This window comes from Perissodus microlepis, chromosome 20, assembly GCF_051167445.1.
Source record: "Perissodus microlepis isolate ML-2025 ecotype Zambia chromosome 20, ASM5116744v1, whole genome shotgun sequence".
In the NCBI taxonomy this organism is placed as follows: domain Eukaryota; kingdom Metazoa; phylum Chordata; class Actinopteri; order Cichliformes; family Cichlidae; genus Perissodus; species Perissodus microlepis.
The window spans coordinates 6,724,833-6,747,168 of NC_140480.1; the positions used below are offsets into that span (position 1 = coordinate 6,724,833).

General features: G+C 36.6%; 2 protein-coding genes and 1 pseudogene across 4 annotated transcripts; 2 read left to right on the plus strand and 1 right to left on the minus strand.

Annotated features, from left to right (window-relative positions):
• Positions 1 to 67: 67 nt before the first annotated feature.
• On the plus strand, positions 68 to 7,592 carry rer1 (retention in endoplasmic reticulum sorting receptor 1). 2 transcript variants are annotated; one of them, XM_084915984.1, is made up of 8 exons: positions 68 to 205; positions 1,568 to 1,649; positions 1,952 to 2,056; positions 2,474 to 2,570; positions 3,311 to 3,389; positions 4,591 to 4,726; positions 5,657 to 5,711; positions 7,091 to 7,592. In XM_084915984.1, the coding sequence occupies exons 2-8, from the start codon at positions 1,569 to 1,571 to the stop codon at positions 7,099 to 7,101; spliced, it is 564 nt and encodes a 187-aa protein (XP_084772110.1). In that variant the 5' UTR covers positions 68 to 205; position 1,568; the 3' UTR covers positions 7,102 to 7,592. The 2 variants fall into 2 exon arrangements, with proteins under 2 accessions (XP_084772110.1, XP_084772109.1); XM_084915983.1 differs by having other exon boundaries at positions 70 to 205; positions 5,657 to 7,592.
• Positions 7,593 to 7,706: 114 nt separating this feature from the next.
• LOC146363959 (taste receptor type 1 member 1-like) lies at positions 7,707 to 13,290 on the plus strand (annotated as a pseudogene). The gene is made up of 6 exons (XR_014798836.1): positions 7,707 to 8,182; positions 8,468 to 8,762; positions 8,955 to 9,683; positions 9,939 to 10,145; positions 10,479 to 10,599; positions 11,464 to 13,290. The product of XR_014798836.1 is annotated as a taste receptor type 1 member 1-like (transcript).
• A 5,328-nt stretch (positions 13,291 to 18,618) lies between these two features.
• LOC146363960 (uncharacterized) lies at positions 18,619 to 21,907 on the minus strand. Its single transcript, XM_084916680.1, has 7 exons — positions 21,074 to 21,907; positions 20,771 to 20,920; positions 20,267 to 20,338; positions 20,004 to 20,093; positions 19,779 to 19,847; positions 18,784 to 18,924; positions 18,619 to 18,717 (listed from the first exon to the last, which is right to left on the minus strand). Exons 1-7 carry the CDS (start codon positions 21,233 to 21,235, stop codon positions 18,619 to 18,621), a joined length of 783 nt encoding a protein of 260 aa, XP_084772806.1. The 5' UTR covers positions 21,236 to 21,907.
• Positions 21,908 to 22,336: the final 429 nt, after the last annotated feature.

Here is a 22,336-nt window from a genome sequence, read left to right on the forward strand (position 1 = left end):
ACTTTTTATTATTTGAATCCGAGAAATCGGTTCGTTTGTGATCGTTGAGGTCTGAAGAGTCATAGCGAATCGAGGTGGTCGGATTTCTGCTACTCAGCCTGTGGTATCCTCGCGGAAGTACTGACGTGTACACAGCAGTTTACACGAGAAGTGGCTAGTTTAGCTAGCTAGGTAGAGCCGGGTAGTGTCACAGCGGCCGTATCAGGTAAGAAAGAACTGCCATTGACAATTTTCGCTGTAACTGCTAATACAGCTGAGAGACACAAAGAGGTATTGAATCGAAGAATCAACATTGATTGTGATCGCATCATTCACTGAATATGGAGGTGTTTAGTATAGAATGGTTATATTTTTACTGTGCTAGCTAGCTGTGAAACTGTTGGCAACGTAGCACCGGAAGTGAGTTGTCAATTTTGTGAAGTCCTTGCTGGGTGTTGTAGTTTAAATTTGTCCGCAAACCCATTCTTGCGACCTAGGAGTAGTCAATAATAAACTACAAATTCTTTTTACATACTTTTACATGTGCCCAATTGGAGTTGTGGGAAATGTAGTCTAATACTTTCATTATAACGGTTTAAGGGGGTCAAATGAAGCTGAACAAAACTACATCACCCATACAAACGTTAACTGGGGCCAAAGGTAGTGTACGTTTCGACGGCTAGGACCGCTTTCGGGGCTAATTTCTAAGCTAACGCGAAGAATTTAAAATAATATAAGATAAAATAATACCTCTAGTACAACTTATTCAATTTGTAGTGCACATCGTAGTTATTTTCCATTTTGCAAATGAGCCTATTTTGGTAGATATTGCTTCCTAGATGTTATCCTGCCTTCCTTAAGGTGTGAGCTAGTTATGCAGCTAATGCTAACCAGGCACAACCACAGCTCGTCACGGTCCTGTTCTTTTCCCCATTAAAATAAAAATAGCAAATCATTAAATGTCCTAACGCGTAATGCGTAGTTATCTAAGCAATCAACCTAGGCTACAGTGGATATAAATGTTGTTTTGGTGAGCAACCGACAAGCGCACCGAGAATATTTATGATCAGCTCATCAATTAAAATTCTATTAAAGGACCTGGGGTTAGATTTAATTTACAGAGATACATATTTAAATTGTTTATTTAAAGAAAATTACAAAGATTTTGTCACCTTGACTATTTGCGCCTTGATAGTTATCTGACCACTCTGATTAACCCCTCTTCTGGACATATGCACCTCGCAGATACAGGTCTCTCCGGACAGCCTATGTCTATTGTATTTACTTGTATCACAGTTTACAGAGTATATATTACACAAACTGAAACGAAACGTGTTTTCCAAAATGTGCAGTTCTTGGTAAAATCGTTCAACAATTTTCGTTTTACTGGGTATTTATTTCCAAATCCTTTAAGACAAAATGGGCACAGAAGAGTTTGTCATTTGTCAATTTATCACCTCCATTTTGTATCTTCAACTGGGGCCGTTGGTAGACACGGTCATGCTGAATAAGAGTAATGTGCCGTACTCTTATTAAAGTAGATTAAGTTCATACACCACTAATCAAGTCTTTTTGTTGTCCCAATAAGAATGTCAGAAGGGGACAGTGCTGGGGAGTCAATCCATGGGAAACCTTCTGTTGTGGCTGCCTTTTTCACACGAGTTGGACAGGTAATGTGTGAGATCAAGCATATCATATTCTTTTAAATAGGTTTAAATTTAGGGATGCACCGATTGTGAAAATTCTGTCTTTTTAAAATGCCTTTTTAGATATATATTTTTTGAATCAAGTCATTAAACAAAGACTTACCATTTTAGACATTAGCATTCATTGAGCCAAATCTCAGTAGAGAAATTTTTAAAACTGACTTGCAAATATAAGTACGTCAGAACTGATGTTCACAACAGATAAATATGAACTTCATGTTTTTCAGCACCTCTGCAATGTTTTTTCTGGTTTCTTTTTGTCACAGGTCTATCAGTCATGGCTAGACAAGTCAACACCATTCTATGCAATGCGATGGGCAGGAACTCTACTACTTACTCTTGTCTACATGATCAGAGTGTATCTACTACAGGTAATTGTGTATTTCTGTGTGTTTTTCAGATTTATTTTTAATTAGTCAGCCAAGTTAGAAAATGTTAATGAGGAATTCTAAATACTTAAATTTTTTCCTTGGCCTATAATAAATACTATCTTTATCAAGTTTAAAATGCCAACTCTTTATAAAGAGGGTTTGAAATCCTCATTCACCTCTAGTAGTTTTTAACCAATTGTATCTTACTTTCAGATCAAGGTTATTTCATTTTGCTATTATTCATTAAAAGTAAAATAATTCATTTTATAGTACATCTCTCTGCCTTTATTATTGTCTTGTTTTGACTGGGATATTGCTCTATTCGTTAGGTGTTTATATAATAAAGTTCTGATGTGTCTTGACTGACTCTAGCAAAGACGTCCTTTAATAAGGTTATTTTCTGATGCTCCTTTTCAGGGTTGGTATATAGTAACATATGCTTTGGGAATCTACCATCTCAACCTGTTCATTGCTTTTCTGTCGCCAAAAGTGGATCCCTCACTGCTTGAAGAAGGTTAGTCAACTCAGTCTCATTAAAATAGTGTTTGTGATGTGAACATGGAAGTAGGCTACCTCATGGGGTATTACAAAACTGTTCATTTAGACCTTAGTACTTGCATCTAATCAAAAGTCTAAGCCGGCAATTGCCCTTTTTTTTTTTTTCTGAGAATTTTCTAATATAACTTTTAATTTATTATGAAAGATTTTAAAATAGTTACTGGAACAATAGAATATTACTGTACACTTGCATATTTAAAAGTACGTATCTCAAAACTGAAATGCATGAGTCCATATAGATACAGAAAAGGGCACCGCATCTCAGTAGATAACAAAGTCTCACAAGCAGTTTCTTCCTCTGTGCCATCTATTACTACTACTCTTAGGCACTTTGCAAAATGTTCTCTCATCCGTGCCTTTCTATTGTGTGTGCCTTCCTTCTGTTTTGTATATATTCCTGTCGTCTGTTATTTATTCTTGCTCTCCTACTATTTATATTTTATACCATGCACAGTTGGCGTGGAGCACCCAAATGTGGTTTTATAGTAGCACCCGGTTTATGAGCAAGTGACCTCCTTGAATGGAATGTGTACAGTAGTGACTGTTCCCAAAAAATATATGAATTAGCCATTTTTACTGTATGTAACTGAAATTGTCCTATTCCTAAAGTGTACGTTGTTGTTGTTGTTGTTGTTGACGTTGACGTTCTTGTTGCTGTTATGGGATAACTCAACTGGTAACCTATATTTCCTACAGATGAGGGCCCATCCCTTCCTACCAAGCAGAACGAGGAGTTCCGCCCTTTCATCAGGAGGTTGCCTGAATTCAAATTCTGGTGAGAGTTCAACATGGTCACCCAGGGAAATTGCAAATTATTTTCCTTAGAACAACCTGTGTGCTGAAAGATTATATTAAGCAAAGCTCATTTAGAAATGGTTGTAGCATTTTAGGGTGAAACTAAAGACACCGAGTTTAATTCATTTTTGTATATTTTGATTTGACCTCATTGTCTCAAATTAATTTCTGCTTCATTGACATAAAGGTTGTGTCTGTAACCCTGACTTCCAAAAATAGTTTAAATACAAACATTTTCTTCAGATTTTTAAAACCACAACTTAATTTATTTTCACAGCAGCAATAAATTTTACGCACAACCTGCTGGTAGCTTAACTTAGCATCGATTTCTGCCATTCTGTGCTGTACCAATTTTAAATTGTGTGTTAGGCCTTGAATCTCATTTGCATATACAAATACTGTTTTCTCTTATATACTAAAGAAGAAAGAGAGGAAAACACACATTTGCTTGATATCTTTTTCTTTATATCAGATATGTACGTGATGCATGAAAATATCATTTTTGTTCCCTTTGCATGTTTATCTGCTCGATTAAAAAAAAAATTTGACTTTCAATGTAACATGCTTACCCATGTTAAGTGGATATTGGGATATAACAATTAGAGGATTAAATTATTTGCTCATTTGTTGTTTGGAGGGTTGCTGACTAAACTAAAGATTTTAAGTCTTATATTTTATTACGTCTTGCTAAGAACATCTTTCTGGTTTCTACTCAAATTTGTGTCAGACTACACTTTGTTGCATTTTCCACTACCTTCTCTTTGTTAATCTCCAACCGTACCTAGTAATTTAGTACTGTGTAAAAGATTTAGGCAGAAAACAAACAAATACATCAGTACAAATTATCTTAGATACTGTGGAATACAATTAAAGTACATGTAGCTGGTCAGTTCTCAAGAGAGTATTCAGTCTGTGTTGGACCTATTTATTAGAAAGGTCTCACTCTGTTTTACTCTCAAGAATCTCAAGCCTGCGGTCTAGTTTCAAACGAAACTTTTTAAAATGCAAAAGCCTAACCAGATAAAAGTTTTAGCGCTCTGTCTACTCTATATGCAGACATTCTCTTTCTCTTTATAACTTACATAATCTTGTTTTTCTGTACACGGCTGTACATGGACTCCTTGTTCTTGTTGCTTAAGATAACACTTTGACTCTGACTGTGTGTTTACTTTTCTTTTCAGGCATTCAGCGACAAAAGGCATCGTCATCGCCATGATTTGCACATTTTTTGATGCCTTCAATGTGCCAGTATTCTGGCCTATACTTGTAATGTACTTCATCATGCTCTTTTGCATCACCATGAAGAGGCAGATTAAGGTAAGTACAAACAGACATCTCTTTGCTTAGTACATATTGATCATAGCTGCATTAGATTAACAGTAATAGGGTGCTTTGGGTCTGGAGGAATGTTTTCATCATCCATAGTCCCTATTTGAAACCTTGAGTTAAGTATTCTGACCAGTGACATCATGATGTATTTTGAAACATATTGTGACAATAAGTATGTCTGACTGAGAAGCCAAAGTCACTGGAACTTATTAATTAGAAGGTAATGATGCCTAAAGCACAACTCATTTTTGTCTGTTTAGCACTTATCTTAGAGTATAATTGTATTTAATTTAAAAAAAAAATCACCTAGTAATAAAGATACTATATCAAGATATAATATCATACTATGTCATAAATCAATTAAGTCATTGTGTTAGAGCCTACATAGCTGGATTTTGTTTGTTTTTTTTTATCTCAGAGGAGTGGCCATTGTAAACAATCATTTCACACACCCCAAGGTTACTTGCATTTTTTTATATACATACAGCAAGCAAGGACAGGACTATTACAGTTCTTTGAACTCGGTTAACAATATTGAACAATAGTCCTACACCAACTGCTTCCCTGCTGTTGCATAACTAAATCTTACTGTTAGAGTTGTCATTGTTCCTGAAGATATGTTGTTCAAGAGTGCGCTGCCCAGTGTCCCTATGACAGTTTGGTCTGAAAGTGCCTACTGTGCAATAAAAACATTGCAGTCCACAAATTGCTTTTGGGTTAGACAGAGCCACAGGTTTAACCTTATATTTTATTGAAGGACCTTTATTGTATGAAAAGGGTGTCATTGTTGTTATCTGCAGTGCAGTTTATATTGTGGTTCTGAATGTGTTGTAAAATATGCTAAGTCACTAAAAGTGTATGCACAAGCCTTAAAGTAAGTGTTGCTAACTCTCCTTTTTACGTCCTTGTCTTTTCTAGCATATGGTCAAGTACAGATACCTACCCTTCACACATGGGAAGAGGACATACAAAGGCAAGGAAGACACAGGGAAAGCTTTTGCTAGTTAAAAAAACTCCCACTCTCCCTTCCTCTTTGTTGCATTTAAAATTTATTGGCCACAGCCATTGGGGAATGATGAGGGTTAGAGATGTATTTTCTTTTTGTCAGTTGACCAGTAACATGAAAACATGAAAAATACAAGTTTTGATCCACAGTGTTCTCAGTGTTGGACGAGGATATGAGCAGCATGGATCAAATTAGTCTAAAAATCTAAACTACTCCCTTTGTCTATTGAGGGTTTTTTTTCTGTTTGTTTGCTTTTTGGGGGCTTTTTTTTTGTTTTGTTTTTCAAGGATTGATCTGCAGTTACTCAGTAATAGTTAGGACTAAGTGCTACCGTTTGCCTTTCTAACCCTAAAGAGTAACAGTAAAGTCATCAAAACTGAAAGAAATTTGCAGTAAAATGAGTGATTTTTTTTTTTTTTTTTTTGTTGTTTTGTTATGCTTTGTTTCCACTGGTTTATTCCAGTACACCCCCTCTCTAAAATTCACTAACTTTTAATTCATGTAATTTCTCATTTACGAAAGTATGATAAAGTTGTTAACGTGATATCAGATGGAAATGCAAGAGTCTTCAAATTAAAAATTTTCATCTTTGTGATGAGAATATCCTGCTGCTCTGACTTAAATATCTCTGGCACTTGTCCTTTGTTCTAAATAAAGATACCTGGAAAAATTGGCTGCTTTTTACGTGAATATGCATTCATGAAGGCCCCCCCCCCCAAAAAAAACAAAACAAAACAAAAAACTTCCTGTTAATCTATAAAATGAATTACATCCAGCCAGCACAATGTTTAAAAACTTTGATTGTACATTGGATTTGTTAGCTACCCTGTATAATTGTGTAATTCAAGGAGAGTGTCACTAATCCCAGATAACTTAGTTGCCTGTAGTCTGCAGTCATTCTTAAATTACTTATTTCTACTTTTCCGCCTTCGTAGAGTTTAACTACTGGGAAACTGGGATGGAAATCATTTTGGGTGTAATTACCCCAGGGAGATAAATTGGGTGACTGAGCAATTAACATGAAATGGCAAGTCAATGAATTTGCTTTACCTCAGATTTTTAGACCGTTAAGTGGGTATTTATTCAAAACATAATGTGTCCTAAAGTGCATAACCAGTATTCCAGATAAATTCATAATGTGGCTTATTTGAGAGCAGTCAATCAAGCAAGTTTATTTCAATGACCCCATCTCTTTGAAATATTTAGCAATCTTTGTTTCAAAGACTGAGGCTCATTTGGAATTTGTACACTGGCTGTTGTTGTCTTTCACATTCTGTGTAAAATCTTTTAAGAGTTGTGGTAAATGTAGTCATTCCAAGCAAACTGTTGTTCTCTTTCTTTTTCAGAGGAAACATAAGAAAACAGAGATTGAGAGCTTTTATTAAAAGAAATGGATGAAGTGGGTGGCGATCACATACTTTTCTATGAACCAGTTGATTTTTTTTCCTTTTTTTTTTTCAAAATGCTGCAAATCTGTGATTATTAAACTTTGATCAGCACTGTAGTAAGGGATCAAAAAATTTCCTGTAAAAAGTTTGTGTTTCAAAGGATTGTCTGGGTTTGTGTGTATATAAATATATATATTTTAAAATATAATTTTTTTTTTTTAAAGATTTTTTTTTTTTCATCCACCACCATACTGTTTGAGTGTGAAAAACTATTTCAGTTGAAGTTTATGGAAGTAAAACTGCTAAATTGGGTTCCAGATCTGATAAATTAAATGTTTTTCATGGAATTGCATGTTATTTTCTTGTGCTACAGTTACAAACAGAAACTTGATTTTAATAACTTAAGTGTAATTTTTTCACTCCAAATGCTATTAAAGAGGCTGTGTCCCTTTGAACAGTGCATTTGAATCTTGGCTTCATATTTTATAAGTATTCATGGAAAAGGGTAGCCTTGCAACTAAAGACAGTTGGAGAGGTCCAGTGCATTTCTGTTTATCCTAATCAAAATTTATTTTCGTACAGCTCTTTCTTTGTAATTTTTTTTAAGTTAATGGCACATATGACTGGAATCTGAATATATTTGGTCACCTCTATAAAATAAGGAAATTCATTGTTATCTTTTGAGTTGTGTCCAGCATTATCAGATTAATGAGACAAAGTTGCCATTTAGCTTTAGATCTTTGCATACTGATTTGTGAATCCTTCAATGATAGATATTCCTCAGAGGCTCCAGCATTACCAGCGGCTCATAACATCAGACAGAGTGTTAAGGCTCACCGTAGACTGGTAAATACTTCTTGTTTTGAGAATGAAGAGCATTGTTGTCTATCACTGTGTACTGGGGTGTTTTCTACATGCTTTGGCTCAATACACTGTTTCAACATCTGAGTTTCGGGTGGAAGGAGATTATTTGATAGGTGGACTTTTTAATATTCATCAGCTGAATGACTCTCTTCTTCATCAAAGACCAGAAGCCATTGACTGCTCCAGGTAAATTAAACTCTGTTGGGTACTTTCTTGTGATAAAACTAATAAAAACCGAAAAAGTTTACCTGACGCTGGTTAAACTGGTAATAGAAATCTTAAACCAGTGAAATGAATTGCTGTGTTATTAATATTTATTTTTTAAAGTCAGCACTGCTGACATGGTCATTTAGCTAGAAATCCTATTTTAAGTGATCATAATTATTCAGGGATGTCCAAAATTTACTATATATTGTATATTTACTACAAGCATTGAAACGGAATTTATTACTGTCCTTCATCTCCCCACAGTGCACCTTTTATTCTGTCCAGTTATCGAAGGTTTCAAATGATGAGACTCTCTGTAGAAGAAATCAACAATTCTACCAAGCTACTGCCAAATGTGTCACTTGGCTATGAAATCTTTGACCACTGCACAGATTTTGTGAGTTTCCCAGGACCTTTAAACCTAATCTCTGTTAATGGCTTTATGCGCCCTCTGGAAGAACCACACAATTTATCCAAAGTGATAGCAGTGGTCGGGACTTATACAAGCCCTCAGGCACAAGCTGTAGCCCCACTGTTCATGATGAATCTCATTCCAATGGTAAACCTATGAGCCCTTATGTACTTTGACATTTTTTAAACCAGATAAATATTTTTTATTAAAAAATATTCTTTACAAAAGTTAAATCAAGAAATTATGTTTTCCATCTTTAAAATAATATAAGTTTCAGGAGTATAAATGATTGGCTATTGTTAATGATCACAGTGACATTTTCTCTGTTGCTCTTAACAGGTCAGTTATGGAGCTTCCAGTTCAATCTTTTCAAGAAAACAGACCTTTCCCTCTTTCTTAAGAACAGTGCATCCCAATGAAGAGGTCATAAAAGGCATTGTTAGTATTGTCAAGCGATTCAACTGGAAATGGGTTGCTTTTCTTTATGTTAATAATGATTATGGAACAGATGGCCTGGACTTGTTTTTAAAAGCAATTAATGAGACTGACATCTGCCTTGCATATAGCAAAGGCCTTGATCAAGATACAGATTACAGTCTAATGTTTAGACAGATTGATGCAAAAAACATTAATATCATTATTGTTTTTGCACCTGAATGGACTGTTGAAGAACTCATGGAGTCAGTAAAAAGAGAAAATGTTACAAACAAGGTGTGGATAGCAACTGATACATGGTCCCTAAACAAAAAAATAATTGACCAGATACAAGGAAGCAAAAATATTGGCACTGTACTTGGGGTTGCTCAGCCTAAAATGTCAATACCTGGTTTTAGTGAGTTCATTCATTCTTTCAAGGCCAAGAATCACTGTGAAAATGCAGAGCAACAGAAGTTTTGTAATCAGGTTTGCAACTGCAGTAGCCTGACTGCTGAGGAAATCATTGATGCAGATCCATCATTCTCTTTTCCTGTTTATTCTGCCGTGTATTCCATTGCTCATGCCTTACACAATATGTTACAATGTGGAGCTGATGGATGTAAAGACAATATTACAGTCTACCCCCCTATGGTAAGCATTCTAATTATTTGATCATTTCTCACTTTACTTTTTGAAAATGATCTAAGAGTGAATAATTGTTCTTATCCGTAGTAAAACCAGTGATAGTGTATATGAAGTATGTGATAAGCTAACTGGAATCTCAGAGTTAGTTAAACCTGTAGTTAAATAATAATAAAAACGACAGAATTATTAGGTTAAGCAAATTGTGTTTGTCCAAACCTCAGTCATTGTGAACTCAGTGTTACTGTTGTGTTCCAACATCAGGTTCTTACAGAGTTGAGGAAGACAAATTTTACCCTTTTAAACCAAACCATTCAGTTTGATGAGAATGGTGACCCCATGTTTGGATCCCACTCAGTCGTTTTTTGGGGCCCCAGTGGTGATGTGCAGGAAGTGGGCTATTATACTTGTCATCCATCATTCCATTTCTTCATCAACGACACCAAAATTCAGTGGCATACAAGTGCACAAGTACGTAGTAGTAATAAGAAGTTTTTTTATTTGTTTTTTCAACACAAAGATTAATAATAAAATTAAGTTTTAGCAATTTAGTTTTTTAGACTTCTACCTAGATATAAGCACACAGCAGCTACCAGTTGTAGGTGTTCATAAGGTGATTTGCATGGCTGTTTAGATATAACAGGCAAATACTTTTACATGTTACAAAACAATTTTAGAAATTCAAAAAACCTGTGTGAATATATTTAATGACTGGTACTTTCCCCGTAATTTACCGTTACAGTAAATGGTAGGGAAGTGCAGTATCTTCTTTCTGACCTTTTTACACCCAATATTCTTGTGTAGGTACCAACTTCAGTGTGTTCTGAAGAATGTAAAATAGGCTACAAGAAAACACAACTTGGAATCCACAAGTGTTGCTTCAGTTGCACAATTTGTCCACGTGGGACTTATATCAACAGCACAGGTAAACTGTTTTTGAATGACAGTAGAAAAAGAGTGAAAGTAGTGCTGTCACTTGTAATGGAAGCTAAAGTTATGCTTTTTAAAGACTATTATTGTTTTCATATAGACTAAGCCATAGTCTTCCATTTTTGTTCCAGCCACTGCTCATATAAAAGCAGCCAATTATTAGTCGTGATAGATTTACACTAAGGTGTATAGCTGCAAACTGTAAAGTACAGGGCAGGTTTAACATGAAGGAAAATCTTTAGAGAGCATAGTGTATCACAGGTCAAATGTTTGTAGTTTAAACAGACATAAACACCTTTGAAGCTTTAATTTTTAAATTCTTGTTATTTTTAAAGCAATTTTGCATGGTTCACAATCTTTGCTTGAATGTTGGTATGGCTCAGTTCATCAACAATATTATGTTATCTCTTCCTCTAAGCCCACTTTCTGATTGGCTGTACCACATATCATTTCCATAAATAAAATTTTGTGCCGATGGACACCTTTTCTACCGCTTGCCACCACGGAGGTCATGAGAACTGTAACATGACAATGGATGGGACAAACATCAGAAGAAATAAACATTTGTTAAACAATACGTTAAATATTTGCTTATTTAAGGGCACAATAGTAGATCTAGTTTTTCAATCATAAGCTGTGCTTACAAGTTGATCAGTCTGAATTTTACAAAATCTTGTGCTTGCGACTACTGATAACTGACTACTGACGACTAATGACTAACTAAATGACTAATAATTGTGTGTCTAAATACAAACACAAACATACATGTATGAACTCTCAAACAATGGAGAAAGGTATCATGGGTCTACTTTAAAGATGACCATATGCTTCTTTTCTGCCCATCTCTCTTGTGAAACAGACAATCCCTCCAAGTGCATCACCTGTAAAGACACAGAATGGTCTGAAGAAGGAAGTACATCATGCAGTCTGCGGGTGGTGGAGTATACACCATTTACAGACATTTGGGCTATAGGGATCATGGTTGGTGCCTTTATCTTGGTGTTCATCTCACTGGCCTTGTCTGTTCTCTTTGCCCTTAACTACGACACACCTGTTGTCAAATCTGCTGGAGGACCAATGTGCTTTCTGATTCTAGGTTGTCTCAGTCTGTCTAGTCTTAGTGTATTTTTTTATTTTGGCAAACCAACAGATGCTTTTTGTATCTTAAGATATTTACCATTTTTTTTATTCTTCACCATTTGCTTAGCATGCTTTGTTGTACGTGCATTTCTAATTGTGTGCATTTTCAAAACAGCTACCAAGTTCCCAGTGCTGTACAGCTGGTGGATGAAATATCACGGGCAGTGGATGTTCATTGCTGTGGTGTTTGTGACACAGGCAATCTTTCTTCTTATTAACTTTACATATGCCCCCCCCCAAGACCTAACATTGACATGTCCTGGAACTCAAAAAAAATTATACTTTACTGTGAGACTGATTTTAAAGCAGCATCTGCTTCTCTAGTTTTACCTTTATCATTGTGTGCTCTTTGCTTTGTTTTCTCCTATATGGGAAAAGACCTCCCAAAAAATTATAATGAAGCCAAAGCAATAACCTTTTGTCTCCTCCTGCTGATGCTCACCTGGATCATCTATGCCACTGGGAGAATCCTTTATCATGGGAAGCACATAAAGCCTCTGCAGAGCCTGGCAGTGCTCTCCAGTCTCTACTGCTTTTTGCTGTGGTATTTCTTTCCCAAATGTTACATTGTAATTTTTCAATCTCACAAAAACACACAGCAGCACTTCCAAGGTCTCATTCAGAGTTATACCAAATCAATTAATCAGGAGATGTCTCGAGTAAATATTCGTTGATATAGACAGAGGATTTCAGTCTCTGTATTCTGGTAATAATAGGTCCTCTTTAAAAGAGGATAGGGTGGTGATTGTTTCAAAGAATAACTTCACATCACATACACAATGATCTAAATGTTGGTCTTTAAAATATATATTTAAAAGTTTTGTGTAACAAATATTATTTTGTTTATATTAAATATCATTAAAAACATGATAAGAATTAAGTTAATTGATCTTTAATAGATAAGTGGTAAAGAAATACCTGAACATATAATAGGAATAGGAACTGACTTATTTTGATGTTGGAGGATAATGAGATTACATTAAAAATATTTTATAAATTTATCATGTACAGGTTTCCTATGTCTAAATGTTTAGTTCATCAGTGGACGCTACTTTTCTTTATTTTTGTTCTTGTTTTTCCTTTTTTAATGCATTTGTTACACTTCAATATTTCAGTAATTTTACTGTATAAACATGAGCAGGTAGAAACGGAGGCTGCAAGCCTAACTGCTCATCACTGCCTTTTGTTATCTGTTAAAGATCAGGCTCTGGCTCCTGGACTGGGGCTGCCACACAATCAGCTTTAACATCTTTCTGGATTCTTGGCTAGCTTTGTGGTAGAATACTGTTTAAATCTTGCAAAGAGCTGAAGTTGAGTTATCAGTTTCACGCAGTTGTTTCTTTCTTGGATGAAGTTTGCAACTTATCATTGTACTCTTGTCCTTTTGTGAAATAAAAATAAAAGTATTGTCCTCATCACTGTTCTACAATTTTCCTCCTCCTGCACATGAACTGAAAACAACTGACTGTAGCTTAAGTGCACAGGTTGAAAAAATGTTATTTCATTTTTTTTCTTTCTGTCAGCTTGGAGTGCCGATATTTAGGATCCTTTGTAATTCTAGTGTTCGCATGACTCCTGATTGTAACTGTAATGTAATTACTGAATATAATACAGTAATACAACACATTACATTTCTATATTATTGAAAAATGTGATTACGGTAACACATTACATTCATCACTGCAGAGAAGGAGGACTGGACCGGGACAAAAAAAAAAAAAAGTCTCCGCCCTGCAGGTGGTCTACCCTTCAGGCTCAGGTCCTATATCAGAGGATTGGGAGCTTGAGGGTCCTACACAGTATCTTCCTAGTCCTGCGCTCTTCGGCACAGAGTTCTCGGATGTTGTTGCCTGGATCTGCTGGAGCCACCCACCCAGTTTGTTCACTTTGCATAGCTACATCTTTCACTACAGCCATCTTCCTATATTAATTGATCATAACTGTTGAGGGATGCCCAAAATTTCAATTATTTACTGTGTTTAATAAGTATTAAAACTGAATTTATCACTCTTCTTCATCTCTCTGCAGAAGAAATCAACAATTCTACCAAACTACTGCCAAATGTGTCTCTTGGCTATGAAATATTTGACCATTGCACAGATACTGTCAATTTCCCAGGGGCTTTTAACCTATTTTTTAATAGTTGGTTTAATCCGACCTCTGGAAGAACCACACAAGAATTTGTCCAAAGTGATAGCAGTGGTTGGGACTTATACAATATAGATTTATGTTACTGAGCTGATTATGTTGACATTTCTCTTTTACTTCTTTAACAGGTCAGTTATGAAGCTACCAGTTCAATTTTTTCAAGAAAACAGATTTTTCCATCTTTCTTGAGAGCAATGCATCCCAATAAAGATATAGCTGACCTGACTTTTTAGCATTTTGAGGGAATTCAACTGGAAATGGGTTGCCTTCCTTTATGCTGATGTTGATTATGAGAGAAATGGTCTAGAATTATTTATAAAGAAAATTAAAGACACTGATATCTGCCTGGCTTATAACAAAGGCCTTGATCACAAGTCCCATTACAAAGTTGTATTGAAACAGATCAATTCACAAAACATAAATGTCATTATTGTTTTTGCAGCAGAATGGACAGATGAAGAACTCCCCAAAAGCTGATTCTGTTCATCTGGACGTAGCGTTTTCAGTGGGAGAAACATTTTATCACTCATCCAAGTGATGTCTTCAGTCTCAGCTGACTGCAGGTTTCCCCAATCTTATAAACAGTACATTTGCATAATGACTGAAATCAGCACCACTGAAGGAACAATGGGCTGGGAGGTCAGTGAGATTGAAGCGTTTTCATTGGAAGAAACGTTTCATCACTCATCCAAGTGACTTCTTCAGTGTCTTGGTGTTGTGTAAATAAGCTTTCTTGCTACATAAAGATCTGACAGAGTCCTGTGCTTGTGCTCGTTCATTCACCCAATATTTCCCTACCTATTTGCCTCAATGAGCAGTTGTAAAGTGGTGTGATAAGTTGTGAAATTCATGTTTTCATTAATAACTGAGGTCTCATGTACTCCATTAGTCCTAATGTCAAAATGTAATAAATTATTGGGACCAAAAAAAAAAAAGATTACAGGTTTCAGAGCATCATACGCTTTCATCCAAACATCTTTTTTATGGAAGAGGTTTCACATTTCAGCAAAGCGATGGCAAACAGCATGTCTTACAATAGCATGGCTTTGGAGCAGAAGAGTCCAGGTGCTGAAGACTGGATGTGACACACTGTCTCAAAATTTGAGTGTGGTTGCCATTAAATTCAAGATGACTATTTTCTTTAAATAGTACATATTTTCCATGTCCTACTGCCTCAAAACTAGTGTCAGGTTTTGTAGCGTGATAGTGTGTGGAAGAAAGAAAAAATGTGGAAACTAAAGACACAAGACTAAAAACAGATTTTATTTAGCATTTATTAAACCAGGTAGTCCTTTGAAATTAATATTTCTTTTTCTGACATGAATCAGTTATGTAATCATTTTAGGAAGTGAGTGTCATTGTCATTAATCATCATACGTTCTCAGGACATCTTTGCTTCACTAGAAAAAAGTCCTTGTTATATATGTCAGTGTGTGTATATAAATCTAGTAATTGACAAATGAGAAAGTTTAATAGTTTTGTTCAATAACTAACAATATAGGTACTACTACACTAATTTATTAAGAAGCTATAACAAAATATGCTAAAAAAAAAATGTTGTAGGTATTTATTTTTTAGCTCTGTTTAATGTCCCCACAGTGCAGCACTCTGCTCTCTAGTCGTGAGCGCTCAGCTTCAAACACCAGCAAATGACTCTGCAGTGTCTCCACAGGACCAGACCGTATCAGTGATGGATCATTGTTCTGCATGCATATAAAGATATATGAAAACAAAAATTTGCCATCACAGAGCAGATACACATAGATACGACACATGCATCCTTTAAGTCCTGCATCACCGGTACAAGAAAAGCAAATACAGACAATCTCAAGTGGAAGTAGAACACAGCAACAACAAATCTTATCTAAAATTAGATATTTAAAAAAATAAAAAAAGATTAATGAGCACTCACTGCCACAGCAGAAATGAAGGCATGCATAAGGCAGTAGTCTGCTCCACCGTGTCCACTCATACCGAACTGCCTGGTAGTGTTATAGTCTGCTGTGTGCTTTCTGGATTTCTGGGTCAGGAAGTTGAACACATGGATCTCGTGGCCATTGCATGAGAGCTCGCCCTGAGAAGATCCAGTTCATTATGTATGAAAGAGCTGAATTTTAGTAACAAACTTAACTCTATGTTTATCAAATCCAAATACTAAAGATTCAAGGAGATATCATTTCATCAGCCGCACATCAGTAGTATGAATGATAGCTCATCGAACTGGTTTTATCAAAAAAGTTTTTGTCTGAATATTGAAACTTTGGACACCCTCAAAAACAGGACAAAGCAAAATTGAAAGTATTGTAAAACAACTGAATCAGTTTTATCAAATAAGGAATTGCTAAAATATAATAGTTTTTAAATCAAATGGTCATAAATAGGGATGGGTACCAGTATCCGGTGCCATGATGGCACCGGTTCTGACATAAACGGTAGTAACCAGACCGAAAAGCAGCGCACATTTCGGTGCTTTATTTCGGTGCTTTTTTTTCCTGAGCTGTGATACACTTTAGATTCTAGCCAATCATTTTACGTTTCCGAGGATAGTAGGCGGGTCCAGGTACGTACGTTCTTTTAGAGCAGAGCAACAGATTAAAAATGCCCAAGGCGAAGCGGTCAAAAGTCTGGCTGTACTTCACAGCAAAAGATGCAAACTCAGCAGCCTGCAACAAGTGCTTTAAGGTGATACTGTGCAAAGTAGCTAACACCTCGAATCTGATGAAACACCTGGCGATGCATAGCGTTTTTTTTAAAAGCCGAGAAATGCACCGTATTTGATGGCAGCAGCAGCTGTTCTTCTCTGCGTGAGTAGCTTAATGTTGTTCGTGTGTAATTTACGTTGAGTAGGCTAACCACGTTATTACAGTAATGCATGTAAGGTGAACTAGCAAACATCATCATAGCTACATGCGGCTGTCTTCTTGTTTGATGGCAGATGCTCCCTTCACCCTGGCCAAAAAGGCTAAAATGACCAAAAAAAAAGTGGAAAACAGTTAAACATGAGAGGTTTTTGGACAAAGTTGGTGTTTTTTCCATTGTTTAAGCACTGCTTCCAGCCAAGAGCGATACCATATATGCCCCATAGCTGCAGAAAAGGCTAACATTGTTATCTTTTTACAAAAAAACAGCTGAACATGAGAGGTTTTTGGACCAATTTTGTGTTCTCCATTCTTTAAGCACCGGTTTGAGCACCGTTTAAGCACTGGCACCGTTTCAAAAGTACCGGTTTGGCACCGGTATCGGATAAAACCTAAACGATACCCATCCCTAGTCATTAAAAAAACATGAAAATACACAGATTTCTGTGAAAGTATGACGAGGCAGGAAATCCCTAATTATAATAACATATCATTGTTAAACCATATTTCAACATATTATGGAATGGGTGATTTTGGTCTGCGGTTCTGCTTTATGATGCAGAAGAGTGCCTTTGTCCTATGAAGTAAATAACATGCTTCTAACAGTTTGAACTGTTACAGGGTCGATAAGGATTAACAGTGCTGTGATATATAATGTTTCTTACCTTCTGTATCTGTAAGCATTCACACTTTTACTTTTATATAATTCATTTGCTAATTAATGTGTTTCTATGTGATTTTCTTCAGTCTCTCATTCTCATCTTTCCCAGAGACATTAATTACAGTCCTACCTTGCTGCCGTAAATGGTTGTTTTTCGCTTACAAATCTCCTCAGTGAATGCCACCATGGAAAAGGCTGCCGTCACACCCCCTTCAAACTCCATGTTGACAACAATGCTGTTTAAGTTAGCAGACTTAATATCACTGCTCTGTGTTTAAGGCACAGAGCAATTAGAAGGATTATTATCAAGTATTTCATTAAATCAATCTTTAAGAGACAGTTTTATCTGTTGAGCTGTGTAATGATCTGAAAACAAAATTGCTTGGAGGAAGTCAGAGGGATCTTCCAGGAATGGTGACACTATTTTCCAAAGAACTGAATGGTCAGTGGGCGGTGATTTTATACCTGCTGATCTCTAATTTCAGTATCAAATTTGGAACAACATTTAGTGCTTGGAGTGTTTCACACTAGATGGCTCCATCTAGTGTGAAGAATCAGGAAAAACAGAGGATGTTGCTGAACCAGAATGCTAACGATGTGGATCAGCACATCAAAGAGAAGCTCGATCTGAAACAAAACAATCTCCCATTACTGCAATATTCAGGCTTTCCATACACAAAGGATACTGCACACATCAACGAGAGTATTGTCCACAGAAAAGGTAATGGTAATAAAGTTAATCTCATGACTTCAGCAGTTGGACATTTTCAGTGCTACTTGTCTGACTGTACAAAGTTGTATTATTCTGCTATCCCCGCAAATGGTGGAACTTCTGTACATAACTAGCTGCTATAGCAAAGCTACTTGGCTAAATTTATTGACTTTTCCTGTTTGATTTTATACCCTTTTCCACTTTGTTATATGTGTTTCACTATTAATGTTGCATTATGGTATTTTTCAAACGTTATGGTTCTGAATCACATGTTAATATATATATCCTACCACAGGAATTGAGTTCACTGATTTTCAGTCCAATTCTTGTGTTTGGCATACCTCAGCCTTTACTCACTGTTTCCCTTCCTTAAAATTGACTCCTCGAACTTTGAAACAGGACATTTATGATAAGGATTTTAGCTAAAATAGACAGGCCTTTGCTGGATTTTTTTTAAGGCTACACTCTACACCATCCCCTCTGCGAATAGCTACCTTATAGTAGTGGAGGGGTTTCTGTGTCCCAGGGATCCCAGGGGCTGTGTTGTTCGGGGTGCTTTGGTACCCCGGCAGGGTCTCCCATGGCCAATTTGTCCTGGGTGAGGAACCAGACAAAGGTTCAGAAGACCCCTATGAATACAATATCAAGGGAACAGTTCACCCTGCCCAGGATAGTGTTACCGGGGCTCTGCCCTGGAGCCAGGCCCAGGGAGGGTGGCCGAGGGCGAGTGTCTGGTGCCCGGGCCTTAGTCCTTGGGACCTGGCCGGGCACAGCCTGAAAAAGGGACATGGGCCTATCCTCCTGCAGGAGGCGCCATAGGGGTCAGGTGCAATGTGTACCGGGCGGCGGCATTCTCTACTTTGTACATTTGTCAATGAATGACACCATTGTGAGAGCGAGAGAAAAATGAACTAGCAATACAACAAAACTCATCAATAAACCAGCGCAGATAATGGTTTGAGCATGAGCTTTCTTTCATTAGTGGCAGTTTGCAGATTGATAAAGAAGTGAAACCATATTCTCAAAATCCAAACAATGAATTAGTTTAATGCAAACAATGTTAAGGCTTTACTGAATCTTTTAGCAAATTTTTATTAACCTTAAAAAACATAAAATAAATGAAAACATAAAACAAAACATTAAAAGACAGATAGGCACGACCCTTTGGAAACATCCCATCAAATCAATAAAAATCTAAAACTGGTCCATTAGATTAGTTGGTTTTTATTTTGTTTGTTTTATGTCATAACATGAAAAGTCAAAAATTTATTGTAAATGAAGGATTATAACAGAATTGACAGAACATCTAAATCTAAACTTATCACTACTGTATCTTAAACACTAAAAGCTTTTTTTAAAGTTAACAAAAAGAAATGGTGAGATATTCTGAGCGTACTATTAGTACATTTCGAATAACTTATCATTACTACTCTATATCTTAAACTTAGCAGTAACTATGTAGGTAGGAAGAAAAAGAAATGTGTAAAGAAATGTGTGGCCGGTGGATTTGCCACTTAAAGACTCTCTAATGGAGACTGCCCATTAGTGAGTGAGAAATACTCCATCTGTGGTCTAAATGAAGACCTGTTCCACCACCCCGACACCATACCCAGTACATTAACAATTTTTGGTAGAAAACAATAAGGGAAGCGCACGGTGGAGCGGGACCCATCGGTGTGAGTCTGGACTCTGTAGTACCCGCTCCGGAATCTTTGGCGTTCCTGCTGCAGTAACGAAAAGGAACAAACAGGTTAAAAATGCTCCAGTCATTAGAGATCAGACAACAAACATTTAAAGCTAAAGTGAATACAGTGAATACATGACAGTATTTTTTTCTTGAAATATTCACCACTGATGCTTACAGCATTGTGATTACTCACCTCTTCCTGATCAGCCTCCTCTCTCCCACGCTTGAAACCAGAGGTGGAGGGCTGAGGGTTGCACCACATCACTGGCTGGGCGGTGTTTACCTGTTAGAAGAACTTGTGGTTAGACTGGCTTCGCTTGTCTAAAAATGCCAGTTTTAGAAATAAGTCTTCTTTTATCACTCACATCTTGTATTTGTAGAATTTAGAAAATGTTAGAACGTACTTCTCTGTGAGCATACAATATACTTTCTATTCACCTCCTGATGAGCACCCACCTGTCGTCCACACAGGAAGCCAGAGCTGGAGGGCTGAGGGCTGGATCTCCTCACTCGTCGACCAGGGGGTAGCTGTGAGATATCACTTGATGTTAAGAACCTAAGATACTGACTATTATTCTTACATTAGCAGTTTCTTTTATTTTTTCAAAAAGATAACTTCAACAGAAGTCAGTTCTGTATGCACACTGGGGGTGGTAATTGGTTTGTGAATACTGAAATAGTTAGCAAACTGCAACAAAATGTACCTTTATGTAACCAACATGGGTTCAAATATACTGTGCTGCTACATGCTGCTAGTGCCAGAAGGTGGCAGTAATGTGCATAGAAGGGGTCAGAAATAGAGACTGTATAAGCCACTAATGACTGCGGGTATGGTGTGTGTGCAGCACAGTGAGATCAGACAACAAACATTTAAAGCTGAAGTGAATACAGTGAATACATAACAGTATTTTTTCTCTTGAAATATTCACCACTGATGCTTACAGGATTGTGATTACTCACCTCTTCCTGGTCAGCCTCCTCTCTCCCACGCTTGAAGGCAGAGGTGGAGGGCTGAGGGCTGGATCTCCTTGCTCTCCAGTCACGGTTCAAGTGTAAACCAGAGGTGGAGGGCTGGGGGCTTGAGCTCCTCACTGGCTGGGCAGTGTTTACCTGTTAGAGATGGAGTAATGTGTGTCAAAACTCTTGGTTTGTCTACAATGCCAGTTTGTATTTTTTCACCACTCAGTTCTTGTTTTTGTAGGATTTAGAAGATGTCAAAACATTTACATTGTCTATGAGCTTATGAATATGCTTTCTACTCACCTCTTGATTGGCATCCTTCGGTCGTCTACGCTGGAAGCCAGAGGTGGAGGGCTGAGGGCTGGAGCTTCTCGCCAGCAGAGCACCAAATGTGGTCCAATATGTTTTTTCGGGAGGGTGTTGGAGGGATTCAGGGCTGCTGTCCTGTAGCCACTTTGTCTTCATCTTTGCCTGTCAGGGACATTCAACAACCAGGTAAACATAAAGGGCAAACATACTCAAATATATGAAGTCATGGTACAAGTTTTGTTGTGATCTGCTTTGTTTTATTCTTGCTATTATTTACAGTTAAACCATTTCAGTGTTGATGTACTAATACCCATCAAAACACTGGTGCTGAATAAATGACAGTGACTGACACTGAGGTCATAATTCTGATTGCCAAAGCTGCCAGACAGGATTCAAGGTGTAAAAAAAAAAAGATTTAGTTGTATTTATTTCACTGTAAGACATTTTCTTAAAGAACTAAAAGAAGTTTTGTGGATTAAAACAATAATGAAATGAAAAATATATTCTAGAAACCACTGTTCTGTTATTAAAATGTTAACTGTAGTGAAAAATATATTGTAGGTTTATGTTTTCTGTTTCAATACACATTTCAAGTAATTTTTATTATGATATGACACCACATTTAAAGGAAAAAGCAGAGCATTAGAAATATTTCATTTTTACATAGATATAAACAAAATGAAAACAGTTCATTTTATCTGAAGATTTAAGTTTTGTAATGCGTTTTTTTGTTATCATTATTAATATTATTTTTCTTTTGTTTTGCTTTTTTAAATTTGGTCAGTGGTTATTATTTTGTTTACCTTTAAATTTTTAAATGAGTCAAATTCAGTAACTGTGTGTGTGTAAAGGCTACAGCTGTGTGGAAGGAAGGAGATAGGTGCCAAATCCAGGACTTGCAGGACACAGAGGGATGAACTAAACGAGCTTGCGCTCTAGAGAGCTGAAATAGGGGTAACAAGAAAATAAAGCATAATAACTAGAAGCTAAAAAAAGTAAGGTCTCAGGAAACTGGAAAACAAGAAATTTGTGTCCCACAGTAAAGGCACAGAGAGACAAGACAGTGAACAGAGGGAAGGCACATTAACAAAACGTAAAGACTGGAAATAAGGAGATGCTAAAGAGCTTACAGAACTAGAAATACAGAAACAAAAACCAAGAGACTAGCAATGAAAAATCATAACAAATTTAAGTTCAATTCATAACAATAATAATACAAAACACAAAACACTGGGTCACCGACCGAGGGCCGTGACA